We start from the raw sequence: 20707 nt of genomic DNA on the forward strand, positions 1-20707 counted from the left end.
CTCTACTTCCATATAACTGTCTTAATTTCTATGTGCCAGACAAGATTTCAATCACATTTAAAGGTGTTTAGTGCACTTTTGTTTTTAAAATTCTGTTGTCCCTTTACTGGAAAACAGTTGATGGATATTTAATGTAGTCATAAGAAGCCCTACATCTTTTCTCAAGTCAGTACCCTGTTGCTTGGATCCCATTCAAAATTAAGACATCAAACTGAATGATCTCTGCCAGTCACCAATTCTTATGTTAAAGAAGATTTATGCAATTCTTATACAAAACCAAATGTTCTGGCTCTTCCTGAGGACCATTCTGATAAGGGGTGAAAACTTACTTGTTTGGTGCTCTACTTTAGTTTTGCTCTTTAAATCTAAATAGGTATCAGGTTCATATATGCTATCTGGATCTCTCTTTTTTTTTTTTTTCTTCCTGAAACTGTATTCTCCATCAGTAAGAATTCCACACTTTCTTTGGGCCTACTGTGAAATATGAACTTTAATAACACTTACTGCAGTGAAATATTTCTGGTAGCAATATATTCCAAATTGGTTGAATCTTTCAGTGCATATCTCAAAATAACTCACTGCAAAATTCTCAACAAACAGGTAAAGACTTTTCTTTCTTTGAAGCATGGTCACAAACATGACAAGGGCACCCTGGTATCCCCCCTAAATGACCTATGGATGACTAGTGTGGTCGGGCACTCAGCTCCATAATAGCACATTTGTGGTCTTCAAAACATATAATACTGGTATTCTTAAAACAGACCTGAACGTGTAATTCCTAAAATCAGAATTTCAGGATGATATCATCTAAGACAGTGGTCCCCAACCTTTTTTTGGGCCACGGGCCAGTTTAATGTCAGAAAATATTTTCACGGACGTATCATGTGACTGAGACAAGCATCAAGAGTGAGTCTTAGACGGATGTAACAGAGGGAATCTGGTCATTTAAAAAAAATAAAACATCGTTGAGACTTAAATATAAATAAAATGAAAATAATGTAAGTTTTTCATTCTTCCTCTGTGGACTGGTACCAAATGGTCCATGGACCAGTACCAGTCTGCGGCCCTGGGTTTGGGGACCACTGATGTAAGATATGAACCTGTTCCTCCTAGCAGGATGGCACATAGGAAAAGGTCATTGGAGGAGAAAAGGTTAATAAACATTTGTTGTGAAAGAGAGCATAGAGCACATCTGCTTCATTCACGTGAATATTAAAGTCACTGAGAACATTAAAAGAGTTAATAGAAGTGGACAGAAATATTGTGAATCAGAAGTTTTATCCATTCATTAATTATGGGGTAAGAATAGGAAAGAATCATGTAGCTGAATGACTTGAGATTCAAAAAGTAAGATCTATCTATCATCAGTCTATATTTATATCTATATCTATATCTATCTATCTATCTATCTATCTATCTACCTATCTATCATCTATCATCTATCTATCTATCATCTATCTATCTATCATCTATCATATATCCATCCATCCATTCATCTATCTGGTGAAGACTGGTTTGGAAAGAGGAAATAATAGCCAAATAGGGAGGCATGTAGTTATTTACCATCTTTGCACTGAGAGTATAGATCTGAGTAAAAACTATCCTCCAGTTGTTAAAATTATTGGACAAATGGTTTTTTTGAGAGAAAGCCAGAATTTTTTAAAATCAATATGGTGAAGAACATGTTTTATAAGCAAGACATGGCAGAAGAGAATGCCCTGATCAGAGCAGGATTCTCAGGGGGCACTTTGATAGGTTTGAGTTGGAAAGAAATAGAGATTGGGTCAGATTGGGAAATGTGCACAGCCACAAGAGGAGACGTGGATTTCATCGGCTCTCAGAGGTAATCCAGAAAACGAAACACAAAGGAATTTGTCCAGAATGCTTTTTGGAGAAGATTGGACAACTATTTTTTACATTGTGATCCTCAGAGAAAGATGAGAGGACACACAGGCTGATGACACTTGGTGCAATGGCACCCTTGAGTTTGTTAGCACTATTAAAAGATAAACTGAAGCATATTAAAATTTTAAGAGTTTATGTCAAGAAAGATCATTTTAAAATGAGCAGCTGTTGGGCAAATGAGTTTGTAAAATTTGTATTTTTTGAGTTTGCTCACTTTTATTGTTAAAAAATGGCACTGGGCAGCCATGTGTGTGCTTGCTCTCAGAGCAGGGGAGTTGATTGCAAATTGCTGATTGCATTCGGAGAGGCCATTGTTTTGTTAATGTTTGCTGGAGGAGGGTTCTTTGTGGACCCAGCCTGTTTTGCAGGAAGAGCAGAGAGAATGCAGATTGGTGAAGTAAAAGCCAGTTTTGCAGAGAGAGAAGAAGGAGTGCAGATGAGGAATCAGAGCTGAGGGGCTTTGCAAGCTCCACTGAGACTGGTGGGGTCTTTGATTCTAGAAGGAACTGGAGAAGATTCTCCTGGTTGTCTGAACCAGAGAATGCATCAGGGCTTTGGGAGCTCTGAGTGAAAGGGAAGTGTTTTCCCTGCCTGTTTGCTCATCGGCTAGTGTGAGACTTTAATAAAGGAACAGCCCACCACTTTTTGGATCCACTGTTTCTTTACCGTTTGCCAGAATCCAGTGTGAACCTCCATGGCCACAATTGGCTGCCCTTAGGTTTCAAGTTGGTAACCTCGAGGCATTTGTAGGCTTAGATTTTCGGTTTGCTTGTGTAGACACCTCTGCATTAGAGCTGCCTCAGTCTATTGCCTCCTTGTTTAATTAATTTAAAAGCAGCAAATATAAGATCCATAAGGTGAAATGGTATTAACAGCTTGGAAAATCTACTCCTTAGGTTTCTCTCCATTTTATAAAATAACCACCCGCAGAATTTAAATAAGCAAAATCATTCTCTCATGATTCTGAGTTTAAATAAGCATCTGTATTGAGTATATTGATTTAGCTTTTTCTTCATTTAGATTTTGTCATCTTAATTAGCCGATTCACATTAGGAATGCATATTAGAATGAAATATTTCCCTAATCTTCACACATGCCAACTCTTTATTAAAATAATAAAAAGAACTACTTGTTCACAGGACTTAGATTATTATGTTATACATATTTGACTTAAAAAGCCATTTGTTCAATGACTACCATATGTGAATACATTTATAAAATTAAATAAAAAGCAGGAATACATAAGATTAAATATTTTTAAGCTAACAATATGGGCATGGAAATGGTAATTTTTTGCAACCTTCATGCATAACAATTTTTTTTAAACAATATAAGAAATGTTACATGGGATTAGACCTTTAATCTTTATTTTGAGTTTATTAAGTCTATTACATTTTTAAAGATTTTTGTAAAAGGTTCTAATGTCTAGTCAGTGTATTTGTTTAACACTATGAGATTGGTAAGAATTGTTTTGTCTCATAAATAAAGAGCTGTCTTCCTGGGAACACATTAAATACAACTAAATAAGCACTTCTATGGATAGAAAAGAATGATAAGTGAGAACTTCCAGGAAATGCCATGTTGATTAATCTTATTTAACATTTTAAAAGCCCATAAACCAATCAGTATTCAGAAGAAGGCCATAGAAACCAGGTGTTTGAGTTAGAACAGCATTGGTGATGCCAGTAGTTGGTCCTAGTAGTACTTGGAATTTCCTTTCAATCACTAGAGATTTCAGAGTAATAATAACAGCAACAGTTAGCATTTAGGGAAAGAGGCGGCCTATAATAGTAGATTTTTGTGCAGCTTTGGGCAATAGTTTAAAAGCAGTACTTTCAATTGTATCTGGAAACATAAGTAACTGTTGCCAGAGGTAGAGTGGTCTGGACATAAGTTCTTGCTAAGTCATAGGAGATGAATTTCAGGAACTCATGTAAGAGGATTTGAGCAGTAGTGACAAGAGTTAGTAGAAGGGTGCATGGGGCATAGATGTCCCAGAAGAGGCTTTTGTACTTCCTCATCCAGAACTGGGCAAGATATAAATTCACCCTCTGGGTCTGCAGACTGCACATGGGCCCACCACACCCAGGGGGAGGCCAGGGCCAGAGATGCTGTGCCATTAACCTGACATCGGCATCCAAAGCTTCAGTAAACTAGCTCAGTCTCTGTTCCCCTCTGGCCCACTTTTTTCATGTGGCTGCCACCCAAGCCTGTGGGGCTGCTACAGGAGGAGAGAGAGGATATTTGACCTTTGTTAAGCTTTGGTTATACTTCCTTGGGCTTGGGGATGAGTAGGCTTTCTTTGAACTATGCAATGCCTTTCCTGGACCTTCTGGGGTTTCCTGCACTTATCCTATCTGATTTTCCTCCCAGATTTTCTCAGGCTAGACTCCTCCCTTTTATGGTGGCCATTTTAGCTCCTATTGTGCATGCCTCATAATTCTGCCTTGTTATCTGACTTCTGCTGCACACCTGCTTAGCAGAAGGGTTCTCCCTGTGCCATCTTGGCTTGCCATATTGTGCATGTCTCTGGAGAAGAATTCTCCTTGCTGGTTCTCTCCCCCACCCCTAATTCTCCTGGCTTCAAAGCTTCCACTTCCTCCGTAATCAGGCATTAATGTCTGAGTTCATTTGATCCCTTCCTTTGTTAGTAACTAACTGCCTAAGCTAAAAACTAGTTTTAAATATATTGAAATGCTATTTATAATATGCACAAGACAACTGAAAAATTAAAATTATTTTTGGAAAAAATTATGAGCATATAATTTGTAGCATCATTCTTTAGAATGTCAAGGTGAATTCAAATTTTTGGCATGCATGCTCAGAGGACCCCTTTGAGCTCACAAAAGGCTTTAAAAATAAAAAAAAAATACTTTTCTTCTCACTAGGTATTTAATAATGTTATTTCTTCAGCTGGTCTTTCAAAAAAATGAATGTTGCCTCTATATTATTTTTTAATGTTTTCTAACATAAAAGAGAACTCTAAATTTTTAAATATTTTTATTTAATCCTTGTATCTATTGTAGGATGACATATGTTACATACAATTAAATAATTAAATTATAATACTAATTATTTACTCTATCCTTACACCTTGTTTACTTTTGGAATACTGTGGACAATTAATTTTCTCATTTATTTAATTATTTGATTACATGTTCCTATTCATCCTCTATAGAATACTATCTCTATGAAACAAAAACAGTGTCATTCACATTTTCTTGCAAAAAAATAATAGAGGGGAAAGAAAGAAGGAAGGAGAAAAGAAGAGAGAAATTATACAAGAAGGTGTTTATTACTTAGTTCAGACTAAGTAATAAAGGAGCTAACCCATGTTGAGTATGAAGGGGAAGCTTAAAGCTAATGCCTAGAGATGGTTATTCCTACCAAAGGAATATTGTTATTTTTTTACTCTTTAGCTTTGGTGTAATGGACACATTTGCCAAGCAAAAGGGAATATATCTGCCTCTTCTCAACTTTACAAATATGATTGACTTTCTTTAAAATAGAAGAGTTCTGAGCTCTAATTTCACTAAGATCATTGAGACTTCGATATGGTGATAATTAATTTGAGAAAAAAAGTTTAGGTGATAAAGAGATCAGATAACTTGAACATATGAGTGGCATATCTGTCCATTAGTTCACAGTTGCCATCCTCATCTGTCCCTAACAAGCAAAAAAAAAGGGACATAGTACTGGTAGATTCCACTCTTCTGTCCTCTTACACTCTCTCACCTATATATAGTTTCATCACTGTGACCTGCTTTGAGACCATCAAAATCAATTCCATGTATATTATACCTTTCATGAATGCCAGTATAATAAGCTCGATTTCCAAGTCATGCCATATCTCCAGAGAGTTAATGCTCATACATCTCTATAGCAAGGAGACAATTTTCTATAGCTACCTCTGACACTTTCTATTTCTCTTTCCAGTTTTATTTATTTTTAGAAAACTTATCATCAACTGACATACTCTATGTTTAACTGGTATATTTCTTTGCTTTTCCTTCACTGGAATGTAAATTTTACATGGGCAGGATTTTTGTATGTCTTTCTGTTAGCCATTATCTGGATGTAAGAAAGTGTCTGACACATAATAGACAAAAATGATTTGTTGAATGGATGATGGAATAAACTAATGTAAAAGAATACTAAGGGAAGTAGTTTATTTTGGGGAAGAAGAATTTTTTAAAAAATTTAATTTTCTGCTTTGGAACAAAAAGAATCTAGTACCAAAATATTGAGTCATCTCTGAGTTATTACAATTCCACATACAACTTTGACAGTTCGGTTACATTGATGCTTAATGTACCCTCTCTTGAATGCTGTGTATCTGATTTCCCTTGGTGACATACATTCTGCTACTATTTCTATCTTGTCACACTGATTCTAACCTCTTCGGAGTCCCAAGATTCATGCTACTTGATGTTTAGTTAGAAAAAATTATAAAAATTTTTATTTTTGTCATCTTAATGAATTCACCAAAGCACTGGTAAGTTTAGGAAACATCTTTAATATTCTACAACAGAATACATAAAATTATGAGTAGCCTACTAGACTGAATCATCATCATAAATACTTAAATGCCAAATTATTCAATGACTCTAGTCCTGTCATGAATTATTAATTCAAAAGTAAATAACATGTTTTGTGGAGCTTAGAGTGGGGAGTTTTTGAAACGTGTTCTAAAGACAATATGAAAGAAGTTCAGGAAATTATCAAAGACCTACAAGTTTGTATCTCCTTTGCCCCCCCAAAATGCTTAATGTATTACTATATAGTGGGGAAAGAAATCTACTTAGATTTTCTAGAATGCTGTCTTCCCAGTAGTCAAATATTCATCACTGCAAGGTTAACAAAACTCTGGATATCTAAAATAATTTTTTCCTGCTATTGAAAGCTCAGTGGAAAGTGCTTCCCTCATGTGAAACACCCCAGGCTTTACAAAAGTCCCATCAGAAAACTTACAGGAGAGAAAAATTTCTGAGGAATTATGTTGTAAGTAGGCTACTTTATTGACCACAAACGAACAAATGAGGAAAACCTGTATTTAGAATACTGATGAATGGGGGAATGAATCACTTCTCTTCTGTACATGGCCATGATTCAGTGTAGATGAGTAAGGTTTTCTGTGAAAGATAACTGGCCAGACCATGAGCTTTTTGGGGCACTCTCATTAAAATAGCATGCCCAACTTAAGTTCTATAATTGTAATCAAATAAAAATCAAGCCAGTCTTATGCCAGAGCCAGAATTCAGGAAAAAGGTGGAGGTGTGTTCTCTAGGTCTAACACATGGATTTAATTGGAGTGAAAGATTTAAACAAATAGATATGAGTTTGAAAATGATGAAAAGTGTCCCTCCAACTTCCTCTTTCATCTTCATTACATTACAAAAAAGCATGAGAATAAAAGCCACTAAAAATATTAAAATGCCTTACCAAACCCTGGTGTCAATGCATGGGAAAATTATCACAATAGCATTACAAATATTCAGGTAGAGCTTAGTGAAGTATGTAAGATCAAATACATTGTTTCTCTTCCCACCCAAAGAAAGTCATTTTCCATGATCTAGCAAATAACAAGTAGAGAATGACTGAGAGTTCTGTTGCTTTCTAAGTGGTAAAGCAATATTTGCTTTCTCATTAGGCTAATAAGAAATGGCTGAAGCCATTAAGTAGTTTTGTTAATATCTCCAGCTGGACTGTCCTCAAGTGTAAGGCTTGATACTTACTATCAACAATACCTATTTATATGAATTCCCCATGATCCCTAGGCAGGGAATTTCAGTTTAACCAATGAAAGTTGAAAACAATGGTATAAGAACAGCAAAGTTCCATTAAGTTCTCAAAGCTATATTTAGTAGTGTGTGTGCTTTCATTACCTACCTTTCTTCAGGTGGCTCAAGATCGGGCTGGACTTTCTAGAGACTCAAGCTAAGCTTCATCTTCAGATCTTCAGAGCTGTCTCTACACCTTATACACACTCAGGCATGAACTTTTAACAAAGGAATATTCCAAAAAGGGTTAAAAAAAAAACCCCAACTCAAACATATCTGAGAATCTTTAGAAAGTAGAATCACAAATCTGTCATTGGTATAACAAAGAAAGACTGAAAACATTGTCCTACCAAAAGAAGCACAATATATTCACATTATATTGTGAATGCACAACCATAACTTGCACAAACTGGTGTGGAAATCTGCAGTGGATTATTTCTTTTTTTTTTTAATTTTTTTCTTTTTTTTATTAATTTTTAGAGAGGAGAGAGAGTGAGTGAGAGTGAGAGAGAGAGAGAGAGAGAGAGAGAGAGAGAGAGAAGGGGGAGGGAGGAGCAGGAAGCATCAACTCCCATATGTGCCTTGACCAGGCAAGCCCAGGGTTTTGAACCGGCGACCTCAGTGCTCCAGGTTGACGCTTTATCCACTGCATCACCACAGGTCAGGCTGCAGTGGATTATTTCAATAAGAAGAACATTATTTATAAAAGTCATTATTTTGAACTTTAAATGGTTACTTTTGAGCGTACTTTGTGTTAAGTCTTGCCTCTGACTGAATGTGTGTGTTTGAGTATAATTTTTATTACAACCAAAAGATATAGTTGTTACTATCCTCAGTTTCTAATTAAGGAAAGGTTAAATGATTTGCCAGAAATTATAGAGCTGTTATGTGGCACTGGCAGGACCTGAACCCAGAGAGGGATGACTGCAGAGCCTGAGCTTTCTGATTACACTGAATAACCTTTTGAAAAACACACACTGTGATGCACAGCTCCAAGCAGTATGAACTGCTGCCTCTATCTGTGGGAGACTGTGAAAGCCCATGGAGCAGCTATGCAGCTACCCAGAATAAATAGGAATGTTTGAGAAATCTTGGGGAGCTCCATTCTACGACAGGCAATAGTCAAAAGCAGTAGAGTATAAAAAAAAACTACCGCCTGAATCCATAGGACAGAGCACAGAGTAGAAAGCAGTTTGATGATTTTTCTCACCCATGCTTGGATAGATTTTCATCATCAAGCAGTGCATTAATTCTGTCTGGCTCCTGGAAACAGTCATTTGCTTAATAGCTTCTTACTGACCAAAGCAGTTAATGCACAATCCCAGTTTCCCCTCCAGCAGGGAGGAGTTTAAGAAAAGGAGAATAAAAAGTCTAACTTTATTTTTCACAAATAATACAAGGACAAAAGTTGGAACAAACTATTTCACTTGTTCTGTTGGAAAAGAGCCCTGTTTTATTTTGTTTTGATGCAGGACACTAAGACCTAGGAGGCTATTTTCATATGGAGGTATTTTCTTGAGTCAGTAGAAATGAAGCAAAGGGAATCAGTGAAATAAAAAAATATCCTTTTAATGTTCAGATTTTCTGTGTCCTACTGTGAGATTTTTGTTTTAGAAGTGCAGACTAAATTCTAAGTATCTATCTTTATAACTTTAAATCTTTGAAATGATTCGAGATAATTGCCCAGTAAATGAAAACCCAATTTTTTTTTAGATTCAGTTCGTTGCCAAACTGCACACTGAAAATGATCTATTAATTGATTATTACCTATAATTAATAATACTATAGAAATATCAAGACACAGATATAATTGTATGGTTATACTTTTCTTGGCAGGTGATAAAACAGGAAGAACTTGGCAAGGATCTTTCAGATTGTACTTTGTATGATCTACTGAAGTTCGATGATTTTAACTCTGACAAGCATCTGTCTCTTGAAGAATTTTATAGAACATTCCGTGAGTACAAGTTTTATTTTGTAATTCCACTTTTTTTTTTCTGTTTATTTACACATAAGGGTATGGTTGCTTGATCTAAAATACAAGCTGTTTCTTAAAGAGATGTCATATAATTGAGGTAAAATAAGTGGTCAGTGTATTGAAATATATATACAGTGTGTGCATAAAGTCATGGTGCACTTTTGACCAGTCACAGGAAAGCAACAAATGACAATAGAAATGTGAAATCTGCACCAAATAAAAGGAAAACTCTCCCAGTTTCATACCTATTCAATGCACAGATTTTTTAGGACTCCTTAAGTAGCTATCCCATATAGTCTCTACAGACTTGTCACTGACTGATGGCCTACCAGAATGGGGTTTCTTCACCAAACTGCTGGTTTTCTTCAACTGCTTATCCCACTGAATAATGTTATTCCTATGTGGTAGAGCTTCGTTAAAATGCACGGATATTCACGTTGCTCTTTGGTCACGGATTTGAATTTAGCGAGCCACAGAACACACTTTCCTCTGTACTTTCCACATCTCAACTGGCATGACCGTGGGCTGCTCTGCTGTATACACGGTGTTATGTCATCATCTGCACATGTGCACATGCTGCCACATTATCCTACAGAAACTGGGAGGATTTTCCTTTTATTTGGTGCAGATTTCACTTTTCTGTCATCTTCTTTTGCTTTCCTGTGATGGATCAAAAGTGCACCATGACTTTACAGACACACTTATAAGCTAAGGGAGTTAGTCGTTCTAAAATGAAGAGCTATGAACTTTTGGTAACCCTGATTCTAGTTTAAGACTTGAATCCACAATGCATCTTTCAATGTTGTTTTAGACTAGGAGCAGCGCCTGACCAGCTATCTGTCCTCATGTAGCAAAAACAATTTGATTATTTACTCACTGACTTTATTTTTACTTTATTAGGAAACCAAAGTAGATTAATAGAAGTTTTTATATTTTTAATTAAATTTGTTAGGGTGACATCAGCTGATAAGATTAACATAGGTTTCATGGGTACACTTATATAATACATGATGTGAATATTGCATTGTGTGCCCACTGCTCACAGTCAAATCATCTTCCAGCACCATGCATTTGACCCCCTTTACCCGTTACTACCCCCACCTCTGGTAACCTCCATATGGTGGTCTGTGCCTATGAGTTTTGGGGTTTTTTTGTTTATTCATTTGCTGCTTACACTTTTAGCCCACACATGAGTGAAATCATATGCTTCTTAACTTTTTCTGTCTGGCAGGTTATTTCATTTAGCATAATATTCTCAAGGTCCATCTGTGTTGTTGCAAATAATATATTTTGTTATGGCTGAGTAATACTCCATTGTAAATGTGTATAACATCTTCTCTATCATATATTTTTAAATACAATTCACATAAGCATGAAATTATATTATTTATATTTATTAAATATGTTCATTATATTTATTATTAAATTTATATTTATTCTATTTATATTTATTCTATTTATATTATATATTATATTTATTAAGTTCCTTTGGAATAATTTCATTATTTAAATTGCTTAAACAGTTGCTTAAAGTTGACTTTTTGTGCTTTATAAAGCAGAGTTATTTTTTTCCGTGCGCGCGCGTGTGTGTGTGTGTGTGTGTGTGTGTGTGTGACAGAGACAGAGAGATGGACAGATAGGGACTGGCAGATCCAATAAAAGGGAAAGAGATGAGAAGCATCAATTCTTCATTGTAGAACCTTAGTTTCTCATTGATTAGTTTCTCATATGTGCCTTGGCCAGGGGGCTATAGCAGACTGAGTGACCCCTTACTCAAGCCAGTGACCTTGGGCTCTAGCTGGTGAGCTTTGCTCAAAGCAGATGAGTCCGCGCTCAAGCTGGCGACCTCAGGGTTTCAAATCTGAGTCCTCTGCATCCCAGTCCAGCGCTCTATCCACTGCACCACCACCTGGTCAGGCTATAAAACAGAGTTGTAATGATGATTTGTTAAAAAAAAATTTTATTAAGGTATTCTTTTATTCTATAAAAAAGAAACAACTATGAGACAAAATACAGAAATGTTTAAGAGCTCTGTACAAAAAATATAAAAATAATTGGTTGATATTGAAAAACCCACCAAACAATCCATGTTAAATAAGATTTATTTCAGTACTTGAAACCATTATTTTATATATACACATGCATTATATATTAAAAATATATATACACATATCCAATATGCTATATATACATGCATTACATACTGCTTCCCAAATATGTATATTGCATACATATAGCTTTCCAAAAAGGCAAGAAATAGAATTTGTCCTTGGAATAAAAATATTTTTTAAATTATGACTCTGCCATCTATCAGTGGTCTGATATTGTGGAAACTTACTTAAATCTCTGAAAATCCATATGAGACCATTAATTTACTCTATCACATAATCATGTCTATTAAAACATTAAATTATATTTTATGTAATACTTGATATAAGCAAGTTAAATTATTTGTGAACTAGTTACACATTATAAGCTTTAAGGCAAGATATCACTGTGCTCCTCACATTCAATTAAATTGCATCTCTACTTTAAATGACAAGGCAGAATGCAACACGAAATGACTCAGGAAACTTATTCTTTAAAATTATTTTTTGCTAGACTACTTTTCAAAGATAACAAGAAAGCAGGATTATTCTTCCTCATTAAATGAGAAAATGGAAACAGAAAGAAGTTAAGAACTAAGAGCTGAGTTTATAATCAAACTATATCAAACTAATTGAAGTCTGTGTGTTTTTCACTAAGCTTTACTTTGTATTAAAGACTGTTTTGTGTATTCAGGATGGCAGGGAGAAGAAATTATACTTCACTAGGGAAAAATTATGCATATTATATTTAATACTGTCATGCAAAATAGAAAGGGGTAAATGTCATAGAGGCCTAAATAAGATACTAAGTGAATTGAGAATATAATCTCCAGCTCTGGAAACTAGGAGACTTTATGAAGATGGTAGTAGTTGAATTAGTCTTCAGGACGAGTGAATCTGGACTTTGGGAGATGAAAGATGGGAGATAGATGACAAGAAGAGCATAAATAAAACTAAAGTGCATGACACACCAGTGTATTGACAGAAACTAGCTCACCTACAAGATCTGTTTTAGGTCTAAAATTCAATAAAAATATATCAATTATTATTACTATTTTCCCAACTAACTAATCAAATGTTATCCCTCATGTCCATGATAATACATGGCTATGACTAATTAACAGTAGTTAAAAAGGGTAGTAATAGCAGAAAACATGTTTAATGTTATATAATTCATGAAGCATCCATAGGATAATCAAATGGATGTATATATTTGGATAGGGTTTTTTTATTCAAAATATACTTATTGTTGATGGTGGGATGATGGAGCTGGACACTAAACAAAAAGAACAATTAAAATAAGTGTAAATAATACATTATTTTTATGACAGCCAAGCCAAGACTGAGTAATGATTCCTGGCAATATCAGTAAATAAGATTCATGCCCAGAATACCACTGCTTGCAACTATCGCAAGGGAATATAACAGTGTTTAGGGAACTGTGCTTTGAAGCTGCTAAGGAAGGTAAGGTAGTCAGTATATTGTTCTGATAAATAAAACTCTGTGATTCAGAAATCTGAATCATTAAAAAACGTACTTAATAGAAAAGTAGTAAAACATTGTTTATAAAGTAGCTACATTGTGCTAGGAACTATAGGTTTGGATAGAAAATGTGTAGGGTTTTTATTAACTATTAGAAGGTAATATGGTTATGTTTATGGTGGTTATTTATAATAAATGCAGTGAATTTAATGAATATTATAATGATTTTGCTATTAAGTCAAAATTCTACAAAACACAGAAGGCCTACATTTTTAATATTTTGAGTCACAAAGATATTGGGTAATGAAAATTCTTGTAATCAGCAATCAGATTATGAGGGTTTTTTTGAGGATAATCACAAAATTATCTCTTAAGAATGATACAGTGATGCTCAGATAACTATTTAGAGAAGATAAATTTTTAAGTAATGCTGCAATTATATATAGAGCAGTGGTAGTCAACCTGAGCAACCAAAATATAAATAAAAAGATAGATTTAACTATAGTAAGTTGTTTCATAAAGATTTATTCTGCAAAACTTAGTAAAAATCTGACATAAAGTACTTGGTAAGTAATTATTATTATATGCTTTAACTTGCTGTAACTCTGCTTTATAAATTTTATAAAGTAAAGTTACTTCCCTACTTTATAAATCACCATTACTGTGGAACTGGTGGGCGGTTAGAAAATTTTACTACTAACAGACATACAAAAGTGGGCGGTAGGTATAAAAAGGTTGACCACCCCTGATATAGAGTATTTTAATATTCCTATGATCTCACCAAGCAATTTTCTGGAAGGTTGTTACATTTTCCTTGTTACATCTATGCTTAAACAGATCATCAAACTATATAATGGCCCTTCAGAGAGAGCAAAACTAACATTTTTGGATGAGTCTGCATTAGCAAAAAGGTATTTTTACTTAAATGTGAATAGAAAACATATATATTTATCTATTTCTCTCCATTTGTTACTGTGTTTTGCAACTCAACCTAATTTGTGAAGTTTAGTGGCAGGCTTTGTATAAATGGCATGATTGTCAAAAGTTACTCTATTATAAAACACTAGGTAGTATCATGAACAAAAAATGTATAACAATAGTGAGATAGCAATCTATTAAAAATTTTATATTAAGAACTTATGCATAGAGAGTATTGTGATAGTTAAAACAACTTGAAAAGATAGGATTCCTTTCCCTTAGGAATTTACTAATATATAATCTCAGGAAGTCAGTGATAAAAATGACAAATATAGTAAGAGTAAACAGTAATAATTTTTTATATCCAGAATGCGTTCCCCCTCATAGTTCCTAAAAAGAAAACTAAGAAAACTAGAAAACCCTCAAATGAATATTTACAAGAATAGACCAAGGCCAGAGAAGTTAAGAAGCTATTCTTGATTTACTGGTATACAATGACAGATTTCATGAGTTCCAGTGTTTTCTTCTTTCTGCCATGTTGTGAAATGGAATAAAGTAAAATAACAGGCAATTGGCAAACAGGAAAGCATTAATGGTAAAAAAAACCCAGTACATTATCAACTGTTAATTGTACTATTACAGTGTTATAGTACTTAGAAAGATTTTTATAAAAGAGATTTTTTTTCTGAATAAAATAAATGATTTTAATATTTCCAATAGGCATTACATGGTATTCTTCATTTTTCTCCTGAATTTTTGTAATTATTTAATATTTTTTTATTTACTAAAGTATATAAAATAAATTTTTTCTGTGAGCATCAACTTTTCTCTATCATTTATTTTTTGATGAACAAGCTTAAAACCCTACTTAATAAGATCTAATAAATCTTAAGGGAGATCAATGACATCATTTAGAATACATAGAGGAAATACTAAATCTTTGGTTGGATCAGGGACACTCCTTTCCCTGAAATTTTGTCTTAAATATTTTTAGCAAAGTGAGTAGATTTTTTTGTGCAAAGGTTTTTTTTTTTATTTTTTATTTTTTTTATAAATAAATTTTTATTTTAATGGGGTGACATCAATAAATCAGGGTACATACATTCAAAGAAAACATTTCCAGATTATCTTGTCACCTAGTCCTGTTGCATACCCATCACCCGAAGAGAGATCATCCTCCATCCAGTTCTCTCTGTACCCCACCCCTTCCCCCTCTCCCTCCTTCCCTCCCCCCACCCCCATAGCCACCACACTCCTGTCCATGCCTCTTAGTCTCGCTTTTATGTCCCACCAATGTATGGAATCCTGAAGTTCCTGTTTTTTTCTGATTTGCTTATTTCACCCCGCACAATGCTACCAAGACTCCACCATTCTTCTATAAGAGATCCGATGTCACTATTTCTCCTAGCTGAATAATATACCATGGTGTATATGTGCCCCATCTTCTTCATCCAGTCCTCTATTTTTTTTACAGTTATTAAAAGCCTTTAAGCAAACTCTTGGCCAATACAGCAAGAATCCCTAAAAGATTAGTGTCCTTAACATGTTCCCCAAGTCCAAGTTGGCCCCATCACCATGTCAAATCCCTGAAAACTGAAACCCAACCACAGTTCAGTCTGTTAGGAGCTGTCACAAGGAGCAGGAGTCCAGGAAATTTCCCCACAGGAAAAGTCCGCATGGCACTGGAATTGTTGTCACCATTCTATACTTTGCAGCTCATGTCCAAGTCCCAATGACCGCTGCTTCTAGCTGGTAATGATTCAGTAGACTGGAAAAAGCCATTTGCAGCATGCGTGGATATGGAGCTTCTGTTCTCCTCTGCCTGGAGAGTTGAGACCAGGTTGCTTTTCCCTGGAGCTCTGCGACTGTGGCCTGGTAAAGAGAACCTTGGGATACACTAAGCTGGGTGGCAAAGGTAAATTCATAATACAAGTTGGCAAAAGGAGGAAAGAGAGCTCTAAATTAGAAGTAGCTCCCAGCCTGAAATATGAGTGGGGCATTGAGGTAGGAGGGATAAAGGAAACACTATATATTAAGCAAAGCAGCAGAAAATAGGACTATCAACACCCACAACAGAGATCTTTGAGGGAAGAATAAAAAACCTGACTATTCAGGCAAAACATAGTTAAGTGGCCCTTGTGCGAATGAGATCAGTTTACCTGCTTCTTGGAAGAAATACCCTAGGCTCGTCCACAGTGTTGTAGATGGGGCCGACGGCCCTGGGCACCTTCAGCCTTCAGTGGAAAACCCCAGCTTTCTGGGCAAGGTTAGGTCATAGGTGGCTGGAGCAGGGCTGGAAGAGACTGAACCCTCCCTTAGAGGAGCGAGGGGGAAGCCTACCTTCCAGTGTCCCTGTTTCCTCACAGCAGAGGCGTGTAAGCCTGGCAGGCTTTAGCTCAATGACCTTCCTTTCCACTATTGAAGCAGGACCCAGATGGCATCCTATGAGACCCCTTTGGGGTGTTGGAGCCTTTAAGGGTGTATCCTAAAAGCTGGTAGTTCCCCTGATCTCTATTGGGCTTTTTCTGCCTCTAGGCATCTTAAAAGCCATTCTCAGAAAATCTCGCTGAGGGGTTTGAGGGTCCCCATCCGCCTATATAAATCTTTTCCATATATCTGGAGCTATTTGGAAAAAAGACAGAACAGTGTTATTAGCTAGATCTAATAAAGAAGGTAGTAGTTTGCAGGTGAAAAATATTTGGTGACTCCTGTTCATCAGCATTCAAAAGAAATGTAATTTTTTTTTTTTTTAAGTAAAAAGCATGATATGGTAGACCCGTTGGAGTCATTGGCCTGGTGTGCAGGATTCCCGGGTTCGATTCCTGGCCAGAGCACACAGGAGAAGCGCCCATCTACCTCTCCACTCCTCCCCCTCTCCTTCCTCTTCGTCTCTCTCCTCCCGCCCACAGCCAAGGCTCCACCAGAGCAAATCCACCCTGGGCACTAAGGATGGCCCCATGGCCTCCGCCCCAGTCGCTAGAATGGCTCCGGTTGTAACAGAGCAACATCCCAGATGGGCAGAGCATTCCCCCCGGTAGGCATGCCAGGTGGATCCCAGTCAGGCGCATGCAGGAGTCTGTCTGACTGCCTCCCCATCCCCATCCTCAGAAATATACAAAAAATAAATAAATAAAAGAAAAAATACTAAAAAAAAAAAAAGGGGGGGGCATTCCCTTGTGCTAAAGCTCCAGGGAGCATGGAGTGAGCTTGAGTATGTCCTATGAAACACGGAGCTCTATGTTTATATATAAGTCTTTGAAGAAGGAGGAACTGCTGAAATAGTTTATCAGCATTTGTCCCTAAGACAGCAGTCTTTATAGTGGGAACACCATATGTAAATATTTGCTGTCTGTCTATAGATTAAGGGGGGAATATGGCAAATGCTGAAAAGCCATGATCTTTGTGCCCCTCCCCCAACCCCCTCCCTCTCTACCCCCCACCCTGTAACCCCAACACTGTTGTTCATGTCTCTGAGTCTCATCTTTATGTCCCACCTATGTATGGAAACATATACTTCTTAGTTTTTTCTGATTTACTTCTTTCTCTCAGTATAATGTTATCAAGGCCCATCCATGTTGTTGTAAAAGATCCTATGTCATCATTTCTTATGGCTGAGTAGTATTCCATAGTATATATATACCAGAGCTTTTTAATCCACTCATCCTCTGATGGAGACGGGTTGTTTCCAAATCTTTGCTATTGTGAACAATACGGCCATAAACATGGGGGTGCATTTCTTCTTTTCAAACAGTGCTATGGTGTTCTTGGGGTATATTCCTAACAGTGGTATAGCTGGGTCAAAAGGCAGTTCGATTTTTAATTTCTTGAGGAATCTCCATACTGTTTTCCACAGTGGCTGCACCAGTCTGCATTCCCACCAGCAGTGCAGGAGGGTTCCCTTTTCTCCACATCCTCGCCAGCACCTATTCTGTGTTGTTTTATTGATGAGCGCCATTCTGACTGGTGTGACGTGATATCTCATTGTGGTTTTAATTTGCATTTCTCTAATCATTAGTGATGTTGAACATTTTTTCATATGCCTATTGGCCATCTGTGTGTCCTCTTTGTAGAAGTGTCTATTCATTTCTTTTGCCCATTTTTGGATTGGATTGTTTATCTTCCTGGTATTAAGTTTTACAAGTTCTTTATAAATTTTGGTTATTAACCCCTTGTCAGATGCTATGTCAAATATATTCTCCCATTGTGTAGTTTGTCTTTTTATTCTGTTCTTATTGTCTTTAGCTGTGCAGAAGCTTTTTAGTTTGATAAAGTCCCATTTGTTTATCCTGTCTTTTATTTCACTTGCCTGTGGAGACAAATCAGCAAATATATTGCTGCGAGAGATGTCAGAGAGCTTACTGCCTATGTTTTCTTCTAAGATGCTTATGGTTTCACGGCTTACATTCAAGTCTTTTATCCATTTTGAGTTTATTTTTGTGAGTGGTGTAAGTTGGTGGTCTAGTTTCATTTTTTTGCAGGTAGCTGTCCAGTTTTCCCAACACCATTTGTTGAAGAGGCTGTCTTTACTCCATTGTATTGTTTTACCTCCTTTGTCAAATATCAGTTGTCCATAGAGCTGTGGGTTTATTTGAGTTCTCTGTTCTGTTCCATTGATCTATGTACCTGTTCTTATGCCAGTACCATGCTCTTTTGAGTACAATGGCCTTATAATATATCTTGATATCTGGAAGTGTGATACCTCCCGTTTTTTTCTTCCTTTTCAGGATTGCTGAGGCTATTCGTGTTCTTTTTTGGTTCCATATAAATTTTTGGAATATGTGTTCTATGTCTTTGAAGTAAGTCATTGGTATTTTCACTGGTATTGCATTGAATTTATAAATTGCTTTGGGTAAAATAGACATTTTAATGATGTTTATTCTTCCTAACCACGAGCACAGTATATGCCTCCACTTATTCGTATCTTCCCTGATTTCTTTTATCAATGTTTTATAATTTTCCGAGTACAAGTCTTTAATCTCCTTGGTTAGATTTATTCCTAGGTACTTTATTTTTTGGTTGCAATGGTAAAGGGGATTGATTCCCTGCTTTCTCTTTCTGACAGTTCATTATTAGTGTATAAAAATGCCTCTGATTTCTGACTATTGATTTTATATCCTGCCACCTTGCCAAATTCTTTGATCAGGTCTAGTAGTTTTTTGACTGAGACTTTAGGGTTTTCTATATACAATATCATGTCATCTGCAAATAATGATAGTTTTACTTCTTCTTCTCAAATTTGGATGCCTTTTATTTCTTTTTCTTGTCTGATTGCTGTGGCTAGGACTTCCAGAACTGTGTTGAATAAGAGTGGTGAAAGGGGGCACCCCTGCCTTGTTCCTGATCTTAAGGGGATTGCTTTTAATTTTTGCCCATTGAGTATGATGTTGGCTGTGGGTTTGTCATAGATGGCCTTTATCATGTTGAGGTATGTTCCCTGTATTCCCACTTTGCTGAGAGTTTTGATCATGAATGGGTGCTGGACTTTATCAAATGCCTTTTCTGCATCTATTGAAATTATCATGTGGTTTTTCTCCTTTCTTTTGTTTATGTGATGAATCCATTGATTGATTTGCGAATATTGTACCAGCCTTGCCTCCCAAGAATAAATCCTACTTGATCATGGTGTATGATTTTTTCCATATATTGCTGGATCCGGTTTGCTAATATTTTATTGAGGATTTTTGCATCTAAGTTCATCAGGGATATTGGCCTATAATTTTCTTTTTTTGTGTTGTCTTTGCCTGGTTTTGGAATCAGAATTATGCTCGCCTCATAAAAGGAGTTTGGAAGTCTTCCTTCCTCTTGAATTTTTTGAAATAGCTTGAGAAGGATAGGAGTTAGTTCTTTGAATATTTGGTAGAATTCACTTGTGAAGCCATCAGGCCCAGGACTTTTCTTTTTTGGGAGTTTTTTGATAGCTGTTTCAATCTCATTTGTTGTAATTGGTCTGTTTAGGTTTTCTGATTCTTCCAGATTGATTTTTGGAAGATTATATGATTCAAGGAATTTGTCCATTTCATCTAGGTTGTCTAGTTTTTTGGCGTACAGTTCTTCATAGTATTTTCTTACAATATTTTGTATTTCTGTTGTGTCAGTTGTTATTTCTCCACTCTTTTTTCTAATTTTATTTATTTGAGTCCTCTCTCTTTTTTTCTTGGTGAGTCTTGTTAAAGGTTCATCGATCTTGTTTATCTTTTCAAAGAACCAGCTCCTGGTTTCATTGATCCTCTGTATTGTTTCTTTAGCCTCTATGTAATTTATTTCTGCTCTGATCTTTATTATTTCCTTCCTTCTACTAGCTCTGGGCTTTACTTGCTGTTCTTTTTCTAGTTCTTTTAGATGCAGGGTTAAGTTGTTTATTTGAGCTTTTTCTAGCTTCTTGAGGTATGCCTGTAATGCTATAAACTTCCCTCTCAGGACTGCTTTTGCTGTGTCCCATAAATTTTGAGTTGATGTATGCTCATTATCGTTTGTTTCTAGGAATTTTTTAATTTCTTCTTTGATCTCAATGTTAACCCATTCATTGTTTAATAACGTGCTATTTAGTTTCCAAGTGT

General features: G+C 35.9%; 1 protein-coding gene across 4 annotated transcripts in view; it reads left to right on the forward strand.

The window, feature by feature from the left end:
* FSTL5 (follistatin like 5) overlaps nucleotides 1–20707 on the forward strand; it is a 703822-nt gene that overhangs the window by 363664 nt on the left and 319451 nt on the right. For all 4 annotated transcript variants that reach the window (XM_066387204.1, XM_066387223.1, XM_066387213.1 and 1 more), the window contains one exon: nucleotides 9522–9642. In XM_066387204.1, the coding sequence (XP_066243301.1) occupies nucleotides 9522–9642 (121 nt within the window). The remainder of the gene's footprint in view (nucleotides 1–9521; nucleotides 9643–20707) is intronic.

The sequence above is a fragment of the Saccopteryx leptura genome, chromosome 1 (genome assembly GCF_036850995.1).
Source record: "Saccopteryx leptura isolate mSacLep1 chromosome 1, mSacLep1_pri_phased_curated, whole genome shotgun sequence".
Classification (NCBI taxonomy): Eukaryota; Metazoa; Chordata; class Mammalia; order Chiroptera; family Emballonuridae; genus Saccopteryx; species Saccopteryx leptura.